We start from the raw sequence: 23,207 nt of genomic DNA, 5'->3' as shown, positions 1-23,207 counted from the left end.
CTGGCAACCTGAGCGCCACATGTTGTTGGTCCTCAGCAGTCTCTGAGGAGATCCCAGATGAGCCCCCACCCCCAAATGTTATGCCCATTTCTCTGCATGCCAGTGACCACCAAGGAGAACCAAACATGTATGCAAGGGCAAAGAGCTTTATTTCAGGCTTAAGCTTGGTCTCTTGACTTCACCAACATAGTGGATCCATACAAGAGCCCCAAGTAGTGGGATGGTAGGGTTTTTATAGGGACTTGAACACAGAAGAAGGGGATGGGTACACGATTTGTTGATTTATTAAACAGTGTACTCTTCTGGTTGGCTTAGGATTTTCGCAGGCAAGGTTGGCAGGCTGGGGCTAGGGGAATTGAACTTATCCATGACTACAGGAATGTATGGCATAATCAGTTTCCAGTAAGTGTTAAACCCACCCTTACCAGAAGATAAAAGCTTAGACCTTGCCGGGAAACAGAAATTTAGGCCTACTGAGGACTCTGAAGCATGTCCTGGTGTCCATCTGGTTCCTAAGTCCTTCAGTTAAGTTGGCCTCAACTTGCTGTATTTAGGAATCCACAGACATTCCTCATAAATGGGTCTCTGAGGTTGCTTCCAGAAAGAATTAACTAAAGGAGGAATCCTTCCCCACCCCGCAAGAACAGCCATTTCCCCAGAGTGGGAGCCCCTGGGAGGGGGGTGGGCTTTATCTAAGAAAGCTCTGGTAGGAAAGTATCCCCTCCTCCCACCTGGCTGCCAGTGCTGCTTGCTACCTTTCAGTGTGGACTGAGGACCAGTGAGGACTGAACAGCAGCGGCTCTGGAAGCCTCCAGGCCTTCAGTGCCACATTGGGACTTCTGAGGCATCCAGCCTCGAGGACTGAGTACCTATTGGGTTCCTTGACTCTCAGGCCTGCAACTTGCTATTGTTGGACTGTCGTAAGCTAATCCAACAAATTCCCTTTTAATACAACTAATTCTATTGGTTCTGTTCCTCTAGAGAACCCTGACTAATACAGAAAGATACAGCACATCCCCATGTAGGAACCATCCCTCACTTCTCCAAAACCTTGACATCACCAGTGGCAGAACTTGAGCTCCTCAGGGTGAAGCAGTTTGTCAGCATCCCCAGTTTACTACTTAAACACACTCATAAGCTGGTAAAATGGCTCTCTTGTGGCACTGTATTCTGGACATGAGCTGACTGGTGCATTCATGACCTCACAGTGCTTGTCATTACCCTCACAAGATCTTCACCCACCAACATTTTAACATGGAGGACAAAGGGGGGACAAAAGGAATGAGGCATCAAAACAGAGAAAGGATTACTTGGAAAAGAGGAGAGGGTGCAGTAGAATGGAGTGGAGGAGGGACAGGAATATGATTAAATAACAGTATTTCACATGTTAAACTTTGCAATAAAATGTTTAAAAAAAAAAACTGTCTCTCTCAAGTGGTGAAACTGCAGATGGGGAGTTGAGCAGAGGAGGTGGTCATTTCTTTCTCAGAAAACACTGCTGAGTGATATTGTCTGATGAGTTCATTGAAGTGAAGGGAAACCCTCAATTGGATAAGAGAAAGTTGTATGATTATAATACCAGGCTTGTAATTTTAATAACTTAGACAAAACACCCTTAGATCTCAAAGTAACTGGAGGACATTTTGTTACCTGATACTAAAGAAATTGTAGGATATGCCTGAAATGGCCAATGAGGGAAGTTGCCCTCTACTAGAAACATTTTGAGTTCAGATTTCTTAGTATGGTGATAACCATAGGAAGTGTTATTAAAAAAAAAAAAAAAAGAATGGGGGCTGGAGATTTGACTCTGAGGCTAAGGCACTTACCTGCAAAGTCTAACAACCCAGGTTTGATTCCTCAGTACCCACATAAACCCAGATGCACCAAGTTGGACATGTATCTGGAGTTTGTTTCTAGTGGCTAGAGGCCTCTTGCATGTTTCTGAAATAGCACTGAACTCCCTTTTACTCCATGATATTGCAACAACAGACTAAAATCCTTCCTGTTCTGGAAATATGGAAAATACATCAAAATGAATAGTGGCAGGGACCATCCCAGAGAGATGGCAGAGTAAGACTTACCTCAGAACTTCTCTACCACACCAGCCTGCCCATAAAGAAGGTGTAAAAGGTAAATGAGTTGGGAAGGGAGGTCACAGAAGTCATTTGGAGTGATCCAGTGAACCTCCCACTAATAATGAATGAGTAATAATGATGAAGTGTAGACTACCTCTAACTCTAAGTTTAGCAAAAGGGACCTTCATGGGACCCTTCAGAAAGGACCTTCCAACCCATGACAGAGTGGATGATTGGTGGATGATTGACTCCTGACTTGGAAACCTGGAGAACAGGGATGCCTTCAGGTGTGTCAGCTCCTGGGGCTGATTGTGTGTGTGTGTGTGTGTGTGTGTGTGTGTGTGTGTGTGTGTGTGTGTACATGAGCGTGCATAGTACTTTCAAAGGTTCCCTGGGTAATGCCTCCAAGTCAGCAAGTCCTTAACATCCCCTAAACTTCTCAACTTCAGTGCCTGACAAGGCAGCTCCAGCTTTTCCAGTGAGGTCTCCCCATCTCTGGAGGGATGCCTTACCTTCTTCAGGAGAATTTGCTTCAAGGGCTGCCACTCCGGTTCCCTACCACTGACCCACTTAGTCCAGAAAAACACACTCGCCCTCCTATTGTAAGTTCTCATTTCTACATTTAACCGGATGGAGGAAAACTGTAAAGGTTTGACAACACATTGGTCACCAATAATAAATATTCAGAATAAACTTCTGCTCAACTCCGCTGTACTCATGTTCCACTTTGTACATCTGGCTTTATATAAGTGCTAGGGAATAGAACACAGGACATGGGTGGGACTGCAAAAATAGTATGTAACTATGTTATTAACTATCAAACTTCCTATTGACAGGTGGCTGGATCGTGACCAACTTTTCTTATGAATTTCTAGTAGTCAAATAGCAGAGTAAACCAAACTACAGGTCAGGGTCTGAACTGGAATTAGGGCTGAAAGCCTCAGCACCTGGCCAATGGAAAAGACTCGTCTGTGCTACTAAGCAAAGCCCACGTCTTGCTGTTGGCTGGTTCTGTGTCCAAAACTCTTGGTCACTTCCCTCCTCTCCTGAAGACCATTCTCAAGATGGTGATGAGTGGCCTCTGGTGCTGTCCAGCATTGGGGAGCATATCCTTCAAGTCCCAAACAGACACTCAGTCAGGTTAATGTTTCTTGGTGCTTTACAGAGCATGATAAATTGTAGCTACGGTTACCTGTTTTCCTGCCCACCTCCTTCCTTCCTTCCTTCCGGTGCCAAAGCTTTTGGCTCTTCTGCTCCAAGGCTAATCCTGTGTGCTCAGTCTTCCTCCTACATTGGCCCTTCCTCACTGGACCTTGTCCATCAGTCCATCTCCCCCATCATTAGAGATGAATGTTCCTGTGCTCCTCACTGTCCATTATACCTTCCCTGGTGCCTTCTCTGTAGCTCAAGAAAATTATCACACTTGTCCCTTCACCCTTCATAGCCCTTCAACCCAACACACTTGAACTGCGTACTCTACCCACTCCACCAGACCTGCTCTAACGAGGCCTTTGGTGGCCACCAGAAATACAGCCCACACTACTCCATGCTGTATTTTCTTTTTCAAAAATACTTTTATCTATTTGCAAGGAAAGAAAAGGACAATGAGAATGCATGCACCAGGGACTCTTGCCATTGCAAACCAACCCCAGTGTACTCATGTTCCACTTTGTACATCTGGCTTTATGTGAATCCTGGGGAATAGAACACAGGACGTAAGGCTTTGCAAGCAAGCACCATTAACTACTGAGTCATCTTTCCAGCCCCCCATTTTGTATTTTCTACGGCTCTGGACACATTTGCCTGTCCTCACTTCAAAGCCCTCTCCTGTCCTGCTGGTATCCGTAACGCTCACACTCCATGTTTTCTTCTCTCACAAGACACTTTACCTACCACACATTGTCTTCCTAGCCTGCCCCGCTATTGGAACCCAGATCACATGAGGGTCCTGTTTCCTTTCATTCTTCACACTTTTATGTGGGGTCTTTTATTATGTTTTATTGTGATTTTATACATGTATATAGATTTTTTTTTATCATATCTACCCCCATTACCCTCTCATTCTCCTCCCACTCTAGCTGATCTCCTTCTTCTTCCTACCACTTACCAGTGATGATATCGAAGGAGAGAAGGATTCCCCCTCCCCCGGAACTCACGACCTGTCATTAGCTCCTCAGACATGGCTGGGGTCTCATGAGCTTCTCCTCCATCCATTAAGGAATGTTGACTGACCCTATCTTGTGCAGGTAAACACAGCTGCCATGAGTTCATGACTGCAACGGCCATGTCACGCGCAGGTGACAGAGCTCCACAGCACTCCTCCCCGTCCTCCAGCTCTTACATTCTTTCTGCTCCCTCTTCTGTAGTGTCTTCTGAGCCTAGGAACGGGCTCACACATATGTCTCATTTAATGCTGAGCAATCGTCATGTATTCTCAGCACTCTGATGACTTTTGACTCTTCCCAGTAATCACCTCCAACTGCAGAAAGAAATTTTTCTGACCAAAGATGATAGCAGCACTAGACTATGAGTAAAAATATAAATACTTAGAGGACAATTTTATGGGCACAACATATCCATTTATTTAGACAACAGTAAGAGCTTCTCTCCTATGGTCTATGACTTACCCAGTCATGTGTTTTTGGTTTCCAGTACCAGGCATGAATTCTCTCCTATGGAGAGTGTCTCAAAATCCAGCGAGAACGCAGCTAGTTATGTCCATCATGGTCATGCCACTATTTCACTAGTGGACACATCCTATCTGGCTGGTTGGTTATATTGTTCACAGGATCCACTGCTGGGAACATTATTGACTTTTCTCCCCAGCAGCCTGCACGGCACCTTCCAGTATCATGGATGGTCTCTTTTATGTTGTTGACTGGTGTGCCAACTCCCAGTTCTGTACCTCTAAGAGCCCACCTTTCCTCTGTGCCTCAGATTCTTGACTCTTCTATGGGCATCAGACTTAGCACCTCCCAAAAAGTTCATTTCCTTCCCCTGATTCTAGTTCTTTTCTCCTGTGTTCTCCATCTCAGTGGAAGGTATCATGTGTGCCAATCAAACCAGAAATATAGGAGCCATCGTAGACCTACCCCACCCCATCATGACAGTTGGGAGCTGGGTTCCTTGGGGGAAAAGACTCTGAGACTGGTGCGCAGGTGTTTTCTAAGGGAGGGCTCCTCTTAGAAACAGAACCTGGCAGGGCAGAGAAGAGTTAAGAAGTTGACACTACAGTGAGCTCAGCAGTGGATGGTCTTTTAGAGTTCTATGCTGAGGCCAGTGGCCAGACATTTATCCACCAATTGATCAGTGACCAGATGTGAACTGCTTTCAGGAGTGGTATGGCCTTGGGTGAGGAGGCTCTCTGTGCTGAGAGAGATTCCTAGAGTTGGCTGAGAGCCATCACTCACCAAAACCTTCAGCATCTTCAGGAATGAGTAGTCTCAGAAGGACACAAGGCATCACATCACATCACCCACTATATCCCATATTCTAAATTTTGCCTATTTCTGCATTTTAATTTTCACACAATATCCCTCCCTTACAGATTGCCTTCTTCACTATTCAAAATTATCTGAGGGACCTGTGAAGATGGCTCAGAAGCTGAAGGCATTTGCCTGCAAAGCTTGCCAGGCTGAGTTGTTTCTCACTACTCAGATGAAGCCAGATGTACAAAGTGAAACATGCATCTGGAGTTCATTTGCAACAGCAAGAAACTCTTGTACAGCCATATGTCCTGTCTTCTCTCTCTCTCTCTCTCTCTCTCTCTCTCTCTCTCTCTTCTCTCATATCTCTCTCTCCTTGAACATTAATACATAAAAATACCTTTTTTTTTCTTTTTTAAAAAAGAGATTTAAAAAAATCCAAGGCTGTAGCAAGGACAGAGCAAGGAGCCAGGCACAGCCCAGGTCTCAAGATACAATCTAGTGGGAGTGTGAATGATCACCCACGTATACTTTTAAATAATGATGGGTATTGCAAAACTGTGTAACAGGAGGCCTTCCCAGTCAGAGTGGGGAGAGGAGGCTTGGAATGCTTCCCTAAAGAAATACCATTTGAAGTGGAATCTGAAAGACGAACAGAAGTTAACTAGTATGTGGTTGGATACTGGCTGGTATGGAAGTGGGAGAGGTGTGAACACGCAAAGAGCACTGTCTGCACAAAGATTCTATACCAACTATGCAAGAGAGTGGAGGATCTGAAAGGCCTGCAAGCCTAGAATGCAAAAACTGAGGGGTAGAGCAATGAGAAATGAGGATGGAAATGCAGGCGGAAACCAGATTCTGTAACAAAGCCTCTGGATGGTTTTAACCTCTATGCAGACAATGACATATCTCAGCTAAACCAACTGTACAACTATTCTCAATGGATCAAAAGGATCATGTAGATATACAAAATGGCTTAAAGGTGAATCCCACCAGCACCAAATGTGGAGGGCATAAATACAGTTTTAACACAGTAACAAAGTAGGTTGCTTCTCTAAAATCCACCTACTTTCTCTATTAGGAGTGTCCAACCTGTGGTCCACATATGTCCCAGGATAGCTACAAATACAGCTCAATACATTTGTAAAGATGACATCATATCACAATGTCAAAAAGTCATACACCCCTGCTAGTAACTCTTAGATTGCCAAGTGCTATAAATAAATTGTCTGACTCAATAAAACACCTTTACAAAGTGGGTTCTCAACACTGAAATACACAGTGTAACTTGCACATGTTCTCAGAGTTAGTAAATGTGTGGCAGAGACACGAAGACAAATGTCCAACTGTAAGGCTAAATCTCTTGTTTCTATCCTGAAACACTCCACTGAAGCTTTGAGGAAACCCAATTTATATGGATTCATCTCCTCTTGCTTTGAATTCCCCTCACCATTCCCTAATCAGTAAACAAACGCCAGAAATCCACACCAACCTGTTTCAAGCCCAGCTTTTGAAGAGAGGCCAAAGTTTGAGCTGAATTCATTGTAATAAAGTGACGATCATTCTATTAATCTGTGTGTGATTTGCAGTATTAAAGTGATTTTCTATGTTAAAATGTGGCCTCAATTCGGCTCCAGATGTGTAGACAATTATAAACATGTCCACTAGATGTCACCCTTCAGTTGCAATGGTGTTTTCCAGGATACCAGGAAGTGTGAATCGGGCTGAAGAGATGGCTTAGCTGTTAAGCTCTTGCCTGTGAAGCCTAAGGACCACAGTTCAAGACTCAATTCCTCAGGACCCATGTTAGACAGATGCACAAGGGGGCGCAGGCATCTGGAGTTCGGCCCTGGTGTGCCCATTCTCTCTCTCAAATAAATTAATTAAAAATAAAACAAAAATTAAAAAAGAAGTGCGAGTATATTCCACCCTCTCCTCTAGGTTGTGACCACCCTCTCCTCTAGGTTGTGATCTGTATATAATATGACTTGTCGACCCTCCTCCATTGGTCCTCACTTAAGATTAGCACTGGCTAGAGAGGAGATGGCTTAGCAGTTAAGGTGTTTGCCTACAAAGCCAAAGGACCTCATGTCGATTCCCCAGGCCCCATGTAAACCAGCTACACAAGGTTGTGTATGCCGTCTGCAGTTTGCTTGCAGTGGCTGGAGGCTCTGGCGCTCATGTGTGTGCTCGCTTTATCTCACTAATAAGAAAATAATAATAATAGAGATTAACAAGCCTTAAGTGGGGTAGCAGTGAGGTTCATTTAGGCCACATTTTTAACCAGACAGAAGGCCTCAAACACAAACCAAGGTTGTGCCTTCAAACAGGATCCTACATTCAAGGTTGTGCTCCAGGATTCCTGGTTTCTCCACCTTCACCTCACATCTCCTTGATTTGTACCCAACTTGAGTTGTGGGTCATAGGGGAAGCTTTCCATTCCAGCTGCTCTGGATGACAGGCCTGTGGGCCTCACTGCCGGCTGATGAAGTGGCGTTTCTTGCTCCAAACCTTGCTTTTCTTACTGCTGCACAAGGGCTCACACAGACCCTCAAAAGCACAGGAGTGCCGTTCTATTTCCCAAGCACAGGCCACCTCTGCCAACAGAATTTACAAGGTACCCTACATTTTTGGGATTTACTGGAGATCTGCACAAAAATAATAAAAATAATGTCTTGGCCTCCCATTTTTCTGGCAATCTTTGTATGATGTTGCCATTACATAGAATCTTCAAGGGGAAGAATGGGTTGCATCAAACCTATTTTGAACCTCTAACACGTTTTGATGCCATGCTCAGATCCAACATGACAGACATCAAGGGATGAGATGTAATGAGCTGGAGGCCCTTGAAGCTGATGTGAATAGCCATAGGGCAACTGGCCTTGGCCAGTGCAGCAGGTTACAGCAGCCTCTATTGTAAGGTCAGATGGAATAAAGCCGGCATTGGCTGGAATCTTCAGTGCCAAACAATGAGTGAGATTAGATGAGAGAGAGAGAGAGAGAGAGAGAGAGAGAGAGAGAGAGAGAGAGAGAGAGAACCCACTTGAACAACCCAACCAGGAGGAGCTTTGCTTTGGAAAACACAATGAGCAAACAGAACTCTGGCCTTGGGCAAATAATAGATTGGAGAGAAACTCACACTGGCCTCCAATGAACAAGTGAGGACAAGTTGGGTGAGGAAAGCAGCTCTTTGCAGCTGCTCTGTCTGCAGAATATGTGAGCCCTAAGAGACTCTCAGTGAAGCAGTAGTTATTTCAGATCTCCTGCCACTACTTGTAACGGCAGCTGATCCTAGGAGGGACAGCTATAAATCCTCAGACACCACCTAACTCAAAAGTAGTCACAGGAGTGACACAAATTTAGCACAGAGTGTTTCATCATTCTTTCACTACAGACCAGTGCTGGCATGCCTCAAACTGAAATAGAATTGAGGATGGAAACATAATGGTCTTTCCCCTTAATTTGGAAATCACAAACTGTCAATTTTTCTAACACAGTTCAATTAAAAAAAAAAAAGCAGCTATAGAATACCTGTGGGGGAGTGGGGAGGAATGCCCAGTGATTTCATATAATGAAGTGTATAGTTAACAGTCCTGGAAAATATTTTTAAGCATTTTATTTATCTATTTTATTTATTTATTTGAGAGGGAAAGATAGAGTGAGAATGGACACGCCAGGGCCTCCAGCCACTGCAAACGAACTCCAGACACACGCGCCACCATGTGCATCTGGCTTATGTGGGACCCGGAGAATCAAACCTGGGTCCTTAGGCTTCGCAGGCATATGCCTTAACCGCTAAGCGATCTCTCCAGCCCCCAGTCCTGGGAAATATTTTACAGAACATGATGTATGTTCTCTAGCTATTAAGAATCATAAAGAACTTTGTTCTATACCAAACCCTTTATTGTGCATGAAAAGCAAAGAATGAAGTCAAAGTGGTTTATACTTTTATTTTCATTTGTTCTTCTTTTATAAAAAACCTGCTCATGGATACACACACACAAGTACACTCTCAGCCAGCTGACTGTCCATACATGCTAATGTTGTCTGCTTCTCCATAAGCAAAAGTAAGTCACTCCCCCTCAGGGCAGACCCTGGACCCTTCCACACAGGAGGCAGCCTGGTGCTTCCTTCTGCCTACTCTGCAAGTATTTCAACGTGGGCTCCGTCCCTGGCATCTATGGCTGTCACATTGCTCTGCCTCCTACCATGAAAGCAAGTCAGCCCTGCTGTTATTTGAATAAACTGTTTAAAGTCTGATATGTATAATCCTGATATAAAAGATGAGTAACTAGGGGGGCAGTCTCGTACTTTTTGCATGTGTGTGTGTGCAGAATATGTGTTGTGTGGTGTGACTGTGTGAGCAGACATGCTTGTTTGTGTGGTGCATGAAGCCAGAGAAGAACTTCTCTATTGTTCATCATCCGTGAGATGGGGTTTCCCCCTCAACCCAGAGCTGCCATTTTCAGGCAAGCAGCCCCAGTGATTCTCAAGTCCCCTTCCCCTGACCGGTATTACAGGTATGTATAGCCTTGCCTACCTTTGTAAACACATTTTATAAGGGCTGGGAGTGGTGGCGCATGCCTTTAATCCCAGCACTCAGGAGGCAGAGGTAGGAGGATCGCTGTGAGTTCAAGGTCACCCTGAGAATACATAGTGAATTCCAAGTCATCCTGGGCTAGAACGAGACCCCACTTCAAAAAAAAAAAAAAAAAAAGAATTTTTTATTTGCGCGCATGCATGCCCGTAAGGATGGTGCACAAGGGTCTCTTGCCACTACAAACAAACGTCTGTATGGCTTTACTTGTAAGACTAAAGAACCTGAGCCAGCAGGCACCTTTAACCTAAGCCATCGCCCCAACCCCACATGCCTAGCTTTTTGCATAAGTTCTGGGGAGTGAAATTTAGGCAGTATTGGGGTCCTCCTAGGCCCTCATGCTTAAGTGGTAAATTCTCTTAGTCCCTGAACCCCCTCCCTAGCCCTGTTTCCTGAAAGCAGCAAATGTGGACTAGACACTGCCTTACATTAAATGAGATGCATGGCTTTGCAGCCCATTTTCTTTGCACCGCTACAGCAGGGTATAAGCAAGAGAAATTATGAATGTGGGATTTTGTGAATGTCTTAAACATGGGAGGAAATGTTGACAGACATTTTTGTGGAGGAAAAATATCCTAACAGCAAGGATGCAGTACAAGGTTACAATGGTTACAATGAACCTCTGGAGACATGAAATTGTGTTTCTGGAACTGCACAAAATCTACCAAGACGAAGAGCTGACCAGATTATCACTCCTAACCCATCAAAATTCCACACACTTCAATAAGCAATGTTGCCTAAGACATCAAGTCTGATGATATACTGGGTCAGCAGGTAAAATTGTTTGATAACAATACTTGTAGAAAAATATTTTAGCCCAATTTTTATTCTTCACAGTACTAGAAGGAAAAGCTTGTAAGTGTTCTACCAGCTCAGTCTGGGCATGCTGCTGTCTGCATTTGCCATTAGTAAAATATTTACAACTAGGACACTGACCTCACATTCTGCAATATGTCTTTTTAAACTCAAATTTATTAATGGCTCTTAAATATGTCATGAGACATCAAAGTTCCTTTGACACTATAATAAAAATGTTTTTATAATTATACTTTTGAAGTTATATTCAATGTTGCATACAAATGCTTTAGTTTTCAACACAACAACAAGATGAACAATTTGTGATTTAATGCACGCAGGCAGAGTAAAAAGAAAATGATGGGGCTGGAGAGAAAGCTCAATGGTTAAGGCACTTGCCTGAAAAGTCTAAGGACCCAGTCTTGATTCTCCAGTACCCATGCAAGCCAGAGGCACAAGGTAGCACATGCATTTGGACTTCATTTCAATGGCTAAAGGCCCTGGTGCACCCACTCACCTCCCTCCTCCCCCCCCCCCCCCCGTCTCTCTCTCTTCCTCTTTCTCAAATAAGTTAAAAAAAAAAAACAAAACAGAAAATGCTATATCAAATTCCCAAACCACTATATAACTCAGCCAATGTTTTAAAGCTGATTTATGTGTGTGTGGGTATATATGTACTCATGTACATATGCATGTGTACCTGTGAGTGTGTGTGTGTGTGTGTTCACACAGACTGGCCTCAAACTCACTTATGATCCTCCCAGCTCAGTCTCCTTAGTGCTGGGATTATGGGCATGTTACCATGCCTGGCATATTTAACTACTACAAAATTAGCCAAAATTCATCTGAATGTGGGGGTTGGGGGGAGGACTGTCAATTCCAAATCCAACAATTCCATTATTTGTTTCCTGTGAAAATGGAAGCAGCAAACAAACTGGAAGTGCAGCAGCAGTATGGCCACCTCCTCGGCAGCAGTATCTGCCTCCTGATTGCACAGGCCTGCAGCTAAATGCTAAGCAGGCTCTGACTTCCTCCAAAGCAGCGATGAAGGATGATTATGAACACTGTTTTAGACATGCAGGCCCTAAAAGCTTCTCTCTGGAAAACAGGACCAGCGATCATCTCTACTATTGCCATAATGGGCCACTGCACCTCATAATGGACAACAGCACCTCAGTACTAACCCTCGTGAGACTCAAGCAACAGCTGCTCTCGTCCACACCAGATCCAAATCTAAACAAAATTAGGGACTATGTTAAGACCTACATAAAATGTGACGTTTGGTTTCAGTTTCTGATGGAAAAGTAATCATGCAAGCATTCATTTTTCAGTCCTAATTCTGTGAAAAGCCTTCTGGAGATCCACACTAGTTTCTATCCATCCTGGGCCCTCACTGTCCCAGCTTCTTCACGAGGCATAATTACTTTGATTTTGAGGGACTGGTGTAGTTCATGTGGTTGTACTTCTCAATCTCCCAAAGTGTGTGGCATCGCCTCTGATTTTCACAACAGTCCTCCAAGAAGTGCAGGATGGGAGAACCCTCCCCATTTCTATCAGTGAGAATGAACATGTGACTTTCCATGGGTCTTGCTCAGAATAAAGCTTGATGCTACAGCTAAATGCTCAAATCAAGAACTTTACTTTTTTGCCTTGTTTTTCATACAAGAGCTTTATAGGGGTATAACTACTATTGATTTACCAATGAATTTGTTGACTTGAACATCTGAAAGATGCAATCCACACATTAGTTCTCTCCCTTTGAGATTGGCCACAGCTTTAATGCAGACCACAATCTATAGTGAATGATGGGCACACATTTGTTTTCGGACATTTCAGATGACCAAGCACCTAACTGACCTGAGCTGAGCAACTCTTTTACTCAGTGGCCACCAAGAGAAAGGAACTCAGTAAGCCACAGCTGCCACTGAAGACATAATGTAAGAGAAAAAACTGTTAGAATTCATATGCTCAGAGGCAATAAAAAAATTCCCAAGAAACCGATGATTACATATAGTATTTATGTGACCTTCAAGATTCTAAACAAACATGCAACTACCACACCGTTTGTTTTCACAGGGGCATTAAAATGACTACTCTTCCATTCAAACTAAAACTAATTAATTTCCTAGAGATTTATGCTTATTCTTAACTCCTTCTCTATGAGGATTGCTTTAAATCCAGCAAGAGGGACTCATCATCCTCTACTCTCACCTGAGGTTTAAAAGTCACCTTCAAAGGCTCATGGGTCGAGAGGTCCCCTCCTTCTTGGGGACCATACTCCACCCTAGCTGCCTGCTCTTCTGTTTCGCTAAACTCATCAGGGTGGAACTCATGAATGGGACCCAGAGAATGAGACCCTGCAATAATGTCCACACCTATCTCCCTGTCCCCATCCTGACCTTCAGCCTTAGGGTCCTTGGCTTTCCTAAGGCCATGCATCTTAAAGGCTTCCTTGGAGGGAGCCGCATTAGAAATAGATTTCTTAAACCTTTCCCCTGACTGTTTCAGCCTCTCTCCTGATTGCCTCAGCCTCTCCCCTGACTGCCTTAACCTCTCTCTCCTCTCGGGTGTCACTATTCTTGTTCTAATTCTGTTCACTTTCTTGTCAAAATTCTGACGTGTCTTCTGCATGTTTTCTTTGGAAAATGCCTTTTTAATATGATCGATGTGTTCCTTGCCTGACTTTCTAAACCTGGCAGATCTGCTTTCTTCAACATAATATTCTTCATCCGATGAGAGTTCTATTGGGGGATCAAAGATTTCTTCATCCTCCTCCTGGTTCTCTGCTAGGCTTCTGTCTTTGACAATAGACAGGGATGTTGGGCATCGAATCTCCTCCTAAAGGAGAGAAAGCAAAGCCTGTGAGTGTCTCCTGTGCGGCAGAGGTCAGCTTTTACCAATCACACCTTGCAAACCTCCATGTGCTGTGTATCCTGTGTCAGCCCCTAATGTTGTCATTTCTCGGGCTTTCTCTCCCCCTTAGTTTCTTTCAAATATTTAAAAAATATTTTATTTATTTATTTGCAAGGGGAGTGAGAGAAAGAGACAGGGAATTGGTGTGCAGAGCCACTAGCCACTGCAAACAAACTCCAGACACATGCACCACTTTGTACATCTAACTTTATGAGGGTACTGGGAAATAGGACCTTGGTCATTTGATTTTGCAAGTAAACACCTTAACCACTGTGCCATCTCTCCAGCTCCTTATCTTCATCTTCACTCTCCACTAAGAATAGATCACTTTCAAGTTCCTTGAGCGCAGAATGTTTTCAACCCTCTGCACATTTGTATGTGTGGTTACTGATACCTTAAGCAAAACCTTTTATGGCTGAGTAATCTCCCCAGCCCATTATCTTAAATGCCCCCTTACTTCTTTTTAGATTTCTTCAAGAATCAAATCAAATGTCCCAACTTCTACAGTTAACTGGTTTTGTCTCAGATTTACACAGAAAGAATATGTACATAGTACTAACAGTTTGAACTGCACTGGAATTTTACTAACCTACACATTTGTTCCTGAGGCCTTCATAAGGGATGGTGTCCTTGAAAGCAGTATATCATATATCTATGTCTGGTATCTGTGAGTGTGTTGTATATACTGTGTATATACAATAAAAATTTGTTTCAACAAATAAAAGACTTCAATAATGTATCCGTCAGTATTCTAAGAAGTAAGATACCTTTGTGAAGAAAATGGTGCAAGAGTTTACATTCTTAGGAAAATAAACAAGTAAAGAATATTGAATAACTCTAACCCTATTGGTACCCAACATTCTTTACTTGTTTATTTCCCTAAGAATGTAAGCTCTTATACTCTTTTCTTCATAGAGGTGTCTCACTTAGGAAGCAAAGGCACCAGGTTCATAAGCTCAAGGTCACTACTTAGCAGTTGGAGGCCAGCCTAGTGAAGGAGGACAGGAGAAAGATAGCTTTTTTTTTTTTTTTCCAGGCAGTTTCAGTGAGGGACTGAGGCTCAAGGAGAACCAGGAGGTGTGAGATCACATGCTACCCTGCCCTGGCACCAGAATGAAACTCTTGGCAAAAATGTCAGTTGAGACTGATCCACAGCTCCCCCTCCTGCTCACAGGATTACTGTGCTACCTGAGTGGGCTGACTCAAATGGCCTGACCCTCAGGTGCATCCCACTAAATTCACTAGCCAATCAGGTCTTCCCTTTACATAGTGAATCATATGATGCTATAAAGGCTGGACCCTCCCTCTCCTCTCTGTGGATGCAACCCTCAACAAGTGTGTAGAGTGTGTATGTGTGTGCGCACACTTTCCGTTCTTTTCCTGTACTGCTCAGATAAATATAAATCTGGCCTCTACACCCAACCAACCTGGCTGGGTGGGAGTGTGGGGGTGGGAGAGCATTGCATTGTTTCTTGATCTAAACATTTCTGTTTGCCTCTGCTTTATAGCTTGAGGTAACTTTTCACTTTAATTACATGTATGATTTTTCTCTGATCTCTGAATCTACCACATGGGTGTTCTTACCAACCCTAGACTTGCTACCCGTGTACTTCCTCTAAACTCAGGATAGCCATGAGTATAAACCTCTTCATCACCCATTTCTCCTCTGAAGCTTTGGTTTCTTTTTTGATATCTGCCCTCTCATTTTTTCCCCCATTGAGCCTCACCATTTGCACATGCCATGTAGGTTCCTCCTAGGTGTCCCTACACAAAGTGCCTAGACTCTATTTATAGCTTTGCCCTAATTTCTCTCTAAAAGCCTGTTTCCCTTAAGTCCACATGCTTGTAGCTGTACCCTAATATGTCTCTTTAAAAGTCTGTTTAATTCCTCGCCACATGTTTGTGGCTCTACTACAGTTTTTCCCCTCATTTTCTCTTCTGCTTTGATATTTTCTCTCTTCAGGAAAGCACATGGAGGATGCCATGTGTGTTTTCCGAGTCTCTCTACAAATACCTACTTTCCATGTGTTTACAAGTCTGTTATAATCATTTTTTAAAACTGCAGTTTCTCTTAAATAAACCTTATGAACTATACAATGTTTCCACATGAGAGTCTCTTTCCTACTTTCCACATGTTTAGCCTCCCTTCCTAGACCACACTCTCTCTTAAATAAACCCCACAATTTGTGATTCCCCCTAATAAGCTTAATAACTCATAATTTATACTTCTTGAGTCAGTTTCTATTAATTCTTTATTAAAGGTAGGACAGAACCCAAAATGCGAGGTTCATAAGTACTAAGTGAACCACTCCTGAACCTCAAAATCCTGCATCACTAGGCGATAAGCCCTCATCTCAAAAACAAGCAGGAAAACAAAATAAAACCTTGGATGCAACATGTATTTTAAAATTAAGTATGAAATAGACTTTGGAAAACTAGTAAGGTATATTACTTAACCAATCCCAGAATAACTTCAAATATTTCTGCTAAAGAAGTTATTTTAAAAGTTTTGTTTCCTAGGATGTTGGCCCATGACTATAAACCTAGCACTCAAAAGGCTGAGGCAGGAGTATTCCAAGTTTGAGGCCAATGTGGGCTACACAATTAGACCCTATTTCCAAAATAATAATAATAATAATAATTAATAATAATAATGGTTTTTAAAGTCTTGTTTTTAGACTTTCTTGTTTTGTTCTGTTTTTTTATTTTTCAAGATAGGGCTTAGCTCTAGTCCAGGCTAACCTGAATTCACTGTGTTGTCTCAGGATAGCTGTGAAATTACGGCAATCCTCCTACCTCTACCTCCTGAGTGCTGGGATTAAAGGTGTGCGCCACCACACCGAGCTTTTATAACTTTTTTGGATTTTAGTGTTACAGATCACATATTTTGGACCTGTGGATGAAAAGAATCTTTACAAAGGAAAAGCATCAACCAGTGAAGGAGGCACCCCAGAGACTAGAGGGAAGGTAATTTCAGAGGAGAACCAAATCTGCCAAGGTGTCAGAAGGCAAAGTCTGAGCACCTGTTGGAAAAGAACCTGTGAAGAAGATGGCAGACCATGGTGGCCTTGAGAGCCAGCCCAGGTAGAAAGGAACCTAACTTCTCATATGGATATCACTTCTAAAACTTAACTGGTAAGACCTGTTGACCATAGCATCTTTTAAAAACTGAACTATAAATTAAAATTTCTAAAAGAAACTATACTGCTATCCAGATTAATTCTATTCAATCCAACAACAGAGTTAAGTCATCTACAACAGAGAACACGCTTACACATATTCTAAAACTTACTCAGCCTCACAGTCAAGAAGGTATCCTTGGAATCTTACTCCTTTGTGAACTTATTTATAATTAAATCCTTTGGTTAGAGGATTGGAGCAGCTAAGAGCTACATAAAAGCAGAGGCAGGTGCCTCAAGCTCTCTGATACATCAGTTGGAATCAAGGAAGTGATTCTTCTTCTGATATTTCCTGCAGGGAGCATGCTGCTCACCACGTGTGGGCTGGGCTAGCCTGAAGGTAGAATTAGAAAAGGAAGGAGCCAAGAGTAATTAATGCTTGGTAGGAAGAAAACCCCCTGGATTCGCTGTGAAGATATGGAATATAGTTTAACTCAGGAATCACATACTCTTCAACTATACAATGGAGAGTACAAATAGAGCTTCAAAATAAAGTTAACAGAGGGAGCGGGAGAAAAGCACTCGCTATGGAGATCTGTCTCAATTTTCTTAAATCAGTGAGACACAGTTAAGGGTGGTGAATACACTATACTAATAATTGAAGATTATAGAGCTGAGTCACTGACTTCCAAATACAATTAAATTTGTTTGTGAACGTCCAGGTAAAAGGAACTTGTTCTTCGGACAGTTACATGTACTCCAGTCTAGCCTCAAACTCCTAGTGTAGTCAAGGATGACCTTGAATTCCTAATCTTCCTGGCTTTACCTCCCAAAGTGTTAGGATTGCAGGTGTGTACCATCATGCCTTGCCAAAAATACCATTTCTGCAACAGAGTAAATACCATAGGTCACAGAAAAGTGGACCTGAATGTATTGGAAAGTAATACAATAGAGGAATTATAGAAACACAAAAGTCTGAGAGCTATTAGGGAATGGCCAAGCTCATCTGGTAACCACAGACTTGTGTTCAGTAAGCCACCTAAATTATGAGAAGATATGGCTCCTGCCTTGCATGATGAGAGAGATGGCCAAGGTGAACATGTGTTCAAAGAAAATGTTTTTAAATGCCAATAGGGAGGATCTGGAAAAATTCAGCTATACATAACTATAGGAGCTAAACTACCTACAGCCAAAAGACATACCCAGGGAAAACTCTGAGGGAAACCTCTAATGAAAATGAAACTGTACCATAGCTCAAGATAATCTTAGAAGGGGCAATCATCAAATAGTCACTTACACAGGTTAAGAGTTAACTATATCTACCTTTAACCGCTAAGGACAGGCATGTGAATATTATATGCAGTGTTCTCACATTTAATAAGCATATCAATCTGAGGTATATTTCCACTTTATGTGCATTCATAGTTTTTCTGTAAGCATATAAAAGACAGCAATTGCTTTAAGACAAACTGTGTTTTGCAAGATACTGTAGCTTAAAACAAAATAAAAACAAGAGAGAGAGAGAGAGAGAGAGAGAGAGAAAGAGAGAGAGAGACCTGCTTTTAACTACTGCCTTTCAGTTCCGTTCATTTAAGTAACACAAGGAGCCTTAAGGAAGGGAAATACACCAATGAGTTACAGAAAATGAAGAGACAAATAAAAAACACTTTAGCTTTAAAAGAAGAAGGAAAAGAATTATATCAATAGAGAGGGTCAGAATTTTCCAAAAACTCATTTACTATAACTTTTGTAAGACCCAGTCCAGCGCTTCTGTACAGAAGTCCTCAGGAAAGGTGTGAGCCTCCAAGTATGCTTCTGGGCAGACCACAGGCAAGTGGGCTGTGAGACATCCCACACAGCTGCTGATGCCCTTGGAAGGTCAATTGAAAAATGGACACCGAGCTCTCCAATACTAGATCTGGTTCCCACTACAGACTTAACAACTGCAACTAGCCTCCGAAAATAAGTGACGTTTTTAAACCTGGAGGGTCTCTGGGAAGCTGGGAAGAAAGAGAAAGGATAAAGTACTTCTCAAAGCACAGTCCACTCTCCCACCATCAAAATAAAAATGCTGTCTCTCAGGCTGGAGAGATGGCTTAGCGGTTAAGCGCTTGCCTGTGAAGCCTAAGGACCCCAGTTTGAGGCTCGGTTCCCCAGGTCCCACGTTAGCCAGATGCACAAGGGGGCACACGCGTCTGGAGTTCGTTTGCAGAGGCTGGAAGCCCTAGCGCGCCCATTCTCTCTCTCTCTCCCTCTATCTGTCTTTCTCTCTGTGTCTGTCGCTCTCAAATAAATAAATAAATAATTTAAAAAAAAAAAAGAATGCTGTCTCTCTCCTCCCTATTCTTTTCCTGAACAATCCACAGACTCTTAAAAACAGATGCAAAAGCACTACTCTCCCACTGCAGTGTAACTTGACCAGTCAATAAAGAACTAGGACAAGCTGAGAAACACATCAGGAACACCACATCTTTGGTAGCTTACAGCAAATATCTGCCTAAGTGATCTTATTTCATTTTGTTAGTATTCTTCTAGGGATTTTTTTTCCCTTATGCACATGGACATCCTTTTAAAAAATATAGTTGTACACATGCAGAAAATGCATAATCCCCTAACACAATCTGATTTTATGCTTACAATGAGCTTGTTGACATGAAATTTTAGAGCCAGAAGTTTGGAAATTTTTGAAGCTCATAATACTTACCATCAAAACACCACCACCCCAGAACTGGTAGGTCTCCTTCTATGGAAATGCTGTTGTTGTTGTTTTTTTTTTCCCTAGCCCTTAAACTCTGCACTCGTAGTCTTTGTAAAGGCCAATATTTAAATAGGTGGGAAAAAAATATGTCATTTATTTTGACTTTTGTGAAATCATAGATAATGACTTTCTTTTTTTAACCTGGGAAAAAAATTAAACCTTTTTCTTTTAATTTGTACAAATTTTAAAATTATGTTGTAAAACTGGAGAGATGGCTTAGCAGTTAAGGCACTTGCCTGTGAGGCCTAAGGACCCAGGTTTGATTCCCCAGGACCCATGTAAGCCAGATGTACAACGTGGCACATGCATCTGGAGTTTGTTTGCAATGGCTAGAAGTCCTGGTGTGCCCATTCTCTCATTCTCTCTCTCTTCACCTCCTTTATCTCTCCCTCATAAATAAAATACTTTAAATTTTTCACTTAAAAATACATAAATTCTAATTATTCAGAAGTAACTTATTATGGTGACTGGTTTGTAAAACTTCCAACGGACAAATTAGATGCTGAAAAGTTTGACTCATACTGATTGGATTTCACAGACTCTCAAGTGATAAAAATAAAACCATGGCTGGGCGAGGTGGCGCACACCTTTAATCCCAGCACTCGGGAAGCAGAGGTAGGAGGATCACTGTGAGTTTGAGGCCACCTTGAGACTACATAGTTAATTCCAGGTCTGCCTGGGCCAGAGTGAAACCCTACCTTGAAAAACCAAAAATAAAAATAAAAAAATAAAACCATGATTTGGGGGGTACTGGTTTCTTCTTTTTAAGTTTGTGTGTTGGGGGTGTTATTTGTCAAAATCAGGCATCACCCCTGCTAGGCAAGCATGGTACCCCTAAGCTATACCCTCAACCCTCCTGGTTTCTTATTTTATGCAACAAAGACATGTTTTTAAACTAGATAGTTCTAAATTCTCCTCTAGTTCTAACGCTTGCAAAGTCTATCAGGGACATAATACTTAAAAAATAAGGTTAATATATTGAAAGAGCCTTACCAATATTAAGTTTCAAAGGCAAGAAATAGCCTTAGCTATTAGTCACAGTTCATATTACATGAACTCAAAATACTAACAGAGCAGATAGGAACATCAGTTAACACAGACACGTTTGTATCCTGAGGGATCTGCTCACACAGAGCTCCATCGCATTATGAATACACTGGCTAAGCTGTGACACTGGAAGCGCTGAGGTAACTTCCTGACAATGAAAGGATATAAGAAATTATCGTAATCAAAGTGAATACACACATGAGCTAGGTTACCTGGAATATAACCACACGGAATTTGTTTTTCTTCATGATTTCTTCTTGCTTGGTTTCAACTTTTGTTACGTGAACTTGCTGCTTCTCTACCCGGGCCTTCACATCTTTAATGTGAGCGCTGACTTTCCGGGTTTTCTCAAACAGCTTGTTGATGACATAGCCTGTGTTGTTATGTGACTGTGAAAGCTTCAGCAGGTCAATCTGGACAGACTTGATGGCATTTTCCATGTCCCTGTGTCTCTCTTCTATTCTCTTCTGGCTTGCCTGCACCCTGTCCACGATGGTGGCCACCTTGTCCAGCACAGTCACAATGGTAAGAGCAGCATCTTGGTCTTCGTCCTCAGAGACATGTGACAGGCGGTTCTGGTGAATCTTACCAGCATTAGGAGACCCATTCTGATCCATTTTCTCTCTTCCTCAGGGGAAGATACCCTACAACAAATGAGTTCTGGCACCTGAAGCCAAACGCCAGTGTGATAAGAGGCAAGGAAGCTGCTTACTGTGTTGAAAGCCCCACCCTGGAGAGTGGTCAAGTATTTATAACTACAAATACCCATCCAGGACTGCTCTGCAATATGAGCCCTGGCTGAGCACCAGGGACGCTTCCAAGCATGCTTGCTGACTGACTAAGGGACCCAAATAAGACTATGTGGGTAGCAGAGGAAAGCTGCTTAGGAAGTTCACTCAAGCCACTGTTATTATGTTATTAAGCCCACAAACCAAGGAGCAACAATGCAAGCTCCAAATGCTGGGGAAAGTTCTTGTCTTTGAACCATGTCAAGTAGTACTTTGTAAAAGACAATATTTGAATGGAAATCTGCTTTTTTCCTATTAATTGTACCTATTATAGGCACTGATGAATGAAAGCATCACTTTCAAAGAGTGTAATAAATAAGCACACCAAAACAGAGACCGTGTAGTGAAAACCTTGTATTATTAACATGCTCTTCCAAGCCACATTATTAAAATTAATATTTAAATTTAGATTTAAATTCTACATGCATACTTTTGAGTATCTAAACTACACATTAAACAGCTTGATACATTCTACTCACACTTTGGACCTTTAAACACCAACACTCTATTAATACAGCTATCACTACAGGACAAATTTGGATAGAGGTCTTAGGTCATTTTTAAGCTCACTCTAAGAGCTCCAATCGTTAACAATTATTTTTGCATTGTATTCACAAACACTGGTACAATTTGTATATTTATATTAAAACAAATATTGTATTTGAAAATGAATGTGTAGTAAAGTAGTTTAACCGATAGTGTAGGCTCTATTCCAATCCATTTGTTAAATAGCCTATTTTTACAATATCTAAATCTACTTTTCAGTGATCTGTTCTGCCATTACTGCCAGGTAATTTTTCAAATTATTAGAATTATTTTTAAAGAGCAGAATAATCAAATTCCAGTCCATACAGGTTATAAATATTTTACATCTAACACACACAGCTTTACAGTTCATGCGGTAGGCAGTGTCTAGAAATTCAGGTACTAAATTTCAAAAACATTTAAATATCTATTTAACACAGTGTTTTCTAGATTATTTTGTAACAAAAGTAATCTGTAAACATCTTTAGTTCATGCTTTGTCAATTGCTGTGGTCCCATGGAAGAAGTATGACTTTGTAACCATTTGTGAAGTGGGTCTGTCTTTGCAAAAATATTACATTCCACGGGTAAAGAACAAGTCTTAGTATCACCATGTGGTACAAATTCATGGAATCAATTTTTGTATTTAGAAACATAAAACAAAGACTACTGAACAGTCCAAAACTGTTGTAGCTAAATATTCTAAATACGAACCAACAGTACTACACTAAAAATGTCCAAAAATAAGGCCTCTGAAATAAATATTTCCATTCTTTAAAAAAAGACATAATAAATGTACATCACATGGTCAGTGTGCATATAAAAGTCATCGGTTAAACCATCCTGGATGAAGTATCTGAAGTAAAATGACCTAGGTTTTGCTTCTGTCGGCGTCCTCTAGTATTTTTGGGGCATTTTCTGTTGTAAGAAAATATAGAAAAAAAGAAAAAGATCACTTTAAGGATGTTTCAAATGTATCCAAGTAACACAGTTTATGGATAAAGCCAAGCTACATGCAGTTATATGAAGAGGAAGTAAGCTGTTTAGTTCAAGTCCAGGTGAGACAAACATAATGGGACTGGTTGCTTACCTCTGTGATAAAGCTGGGAGTTTGGGAATGGGGGAGGGGTCATATACATAATTAGGAAGAGACACAAGCAAGAGTC

The 23,207-nt window shown here is 41.9% G+C and overlaps 2 protein-coding genes across 2 annotated transcripts in view; both read right to left on the bottom strand.

Moving 5' to 3' along the window:
- Positions 1-13,049: 13,049 nt before the first annotated feature.
- On the bottom strand, positions 13,050-21,421 carry Cavin4 (caveolae associated protein 4). Its single transcript, XM_004656966.2, has 2 exons — positions 20,942-21,421; positions 13,050-13,730 (listed from the first exon to the last, which is right to left on the bottom strand). The coding sequence occupies exons 1-2, from the start codon at positions 21,344-21,346 to the stop codon at positions 13,050-13,052; spliced, it is 1,086 nt and encodes a 361-aa protein (XP_004657023.1). The 5' UTR covers positions 21,347-21,421.
- A 435-nt stretch (positions 21,422-21,856) lies between these two features.
- Tmeff1 (transmembrane protein with EGF like and two follistatin like domains 1) overlaps positions 21,857-23,207 on the bottom strand; it is a 120,311-nt gene continuing 118,960 nt past the window's right edge. The window contains exon 10 of the mRNA XM_045157864.1: positions 21,857-22,959. Within this exon, the coding sequence (XP_045013799.1) occupies positions 22,875-22,959 (85 nt within the window). The 3' untranslated portion in view covers positions 21,857-22,874. The remainder of the gene's footprint in view (positions 22,960-23,207) is intronic.

The sequence above is a fragment of the Jaculus jaculus genome, chromosome 1 (assembly GCF_020740685.1).
Source record: "Jaculus jaculus isolate mJacJac1 chromosome 1, mJacJac1.mat.Y.cur, whole genome shotgun sequence".
NCBI classification, from domain to species: domain Eukaryota; kingdom Metazoa; phylum Chordata; class Mammalia; order Rodentia; family Dipodidae; genus Jaculus; species Jaculus jaculus.
This window is presented reverse-complemented; position numbering and strand designations above follow the sequence as displayed.

Excerpts from the sequence above, each read along its gene's own strand:
- Cavin4 (XM_004656966.2), bottom strand. The coding sequence starts at position 21,346 with ATGGATCAGAATGGGTCTCCTAATGCTGGTAAGATTCACCAGAACCGC. Across the intron at positions 13,731-20,941 it reads TCCGTGTGGTTATATTCCAG|GAGGAGATTCGATGCCCAAC; the intron begins GTAACCTAGCTC and ends TCTCTCCTTTAG.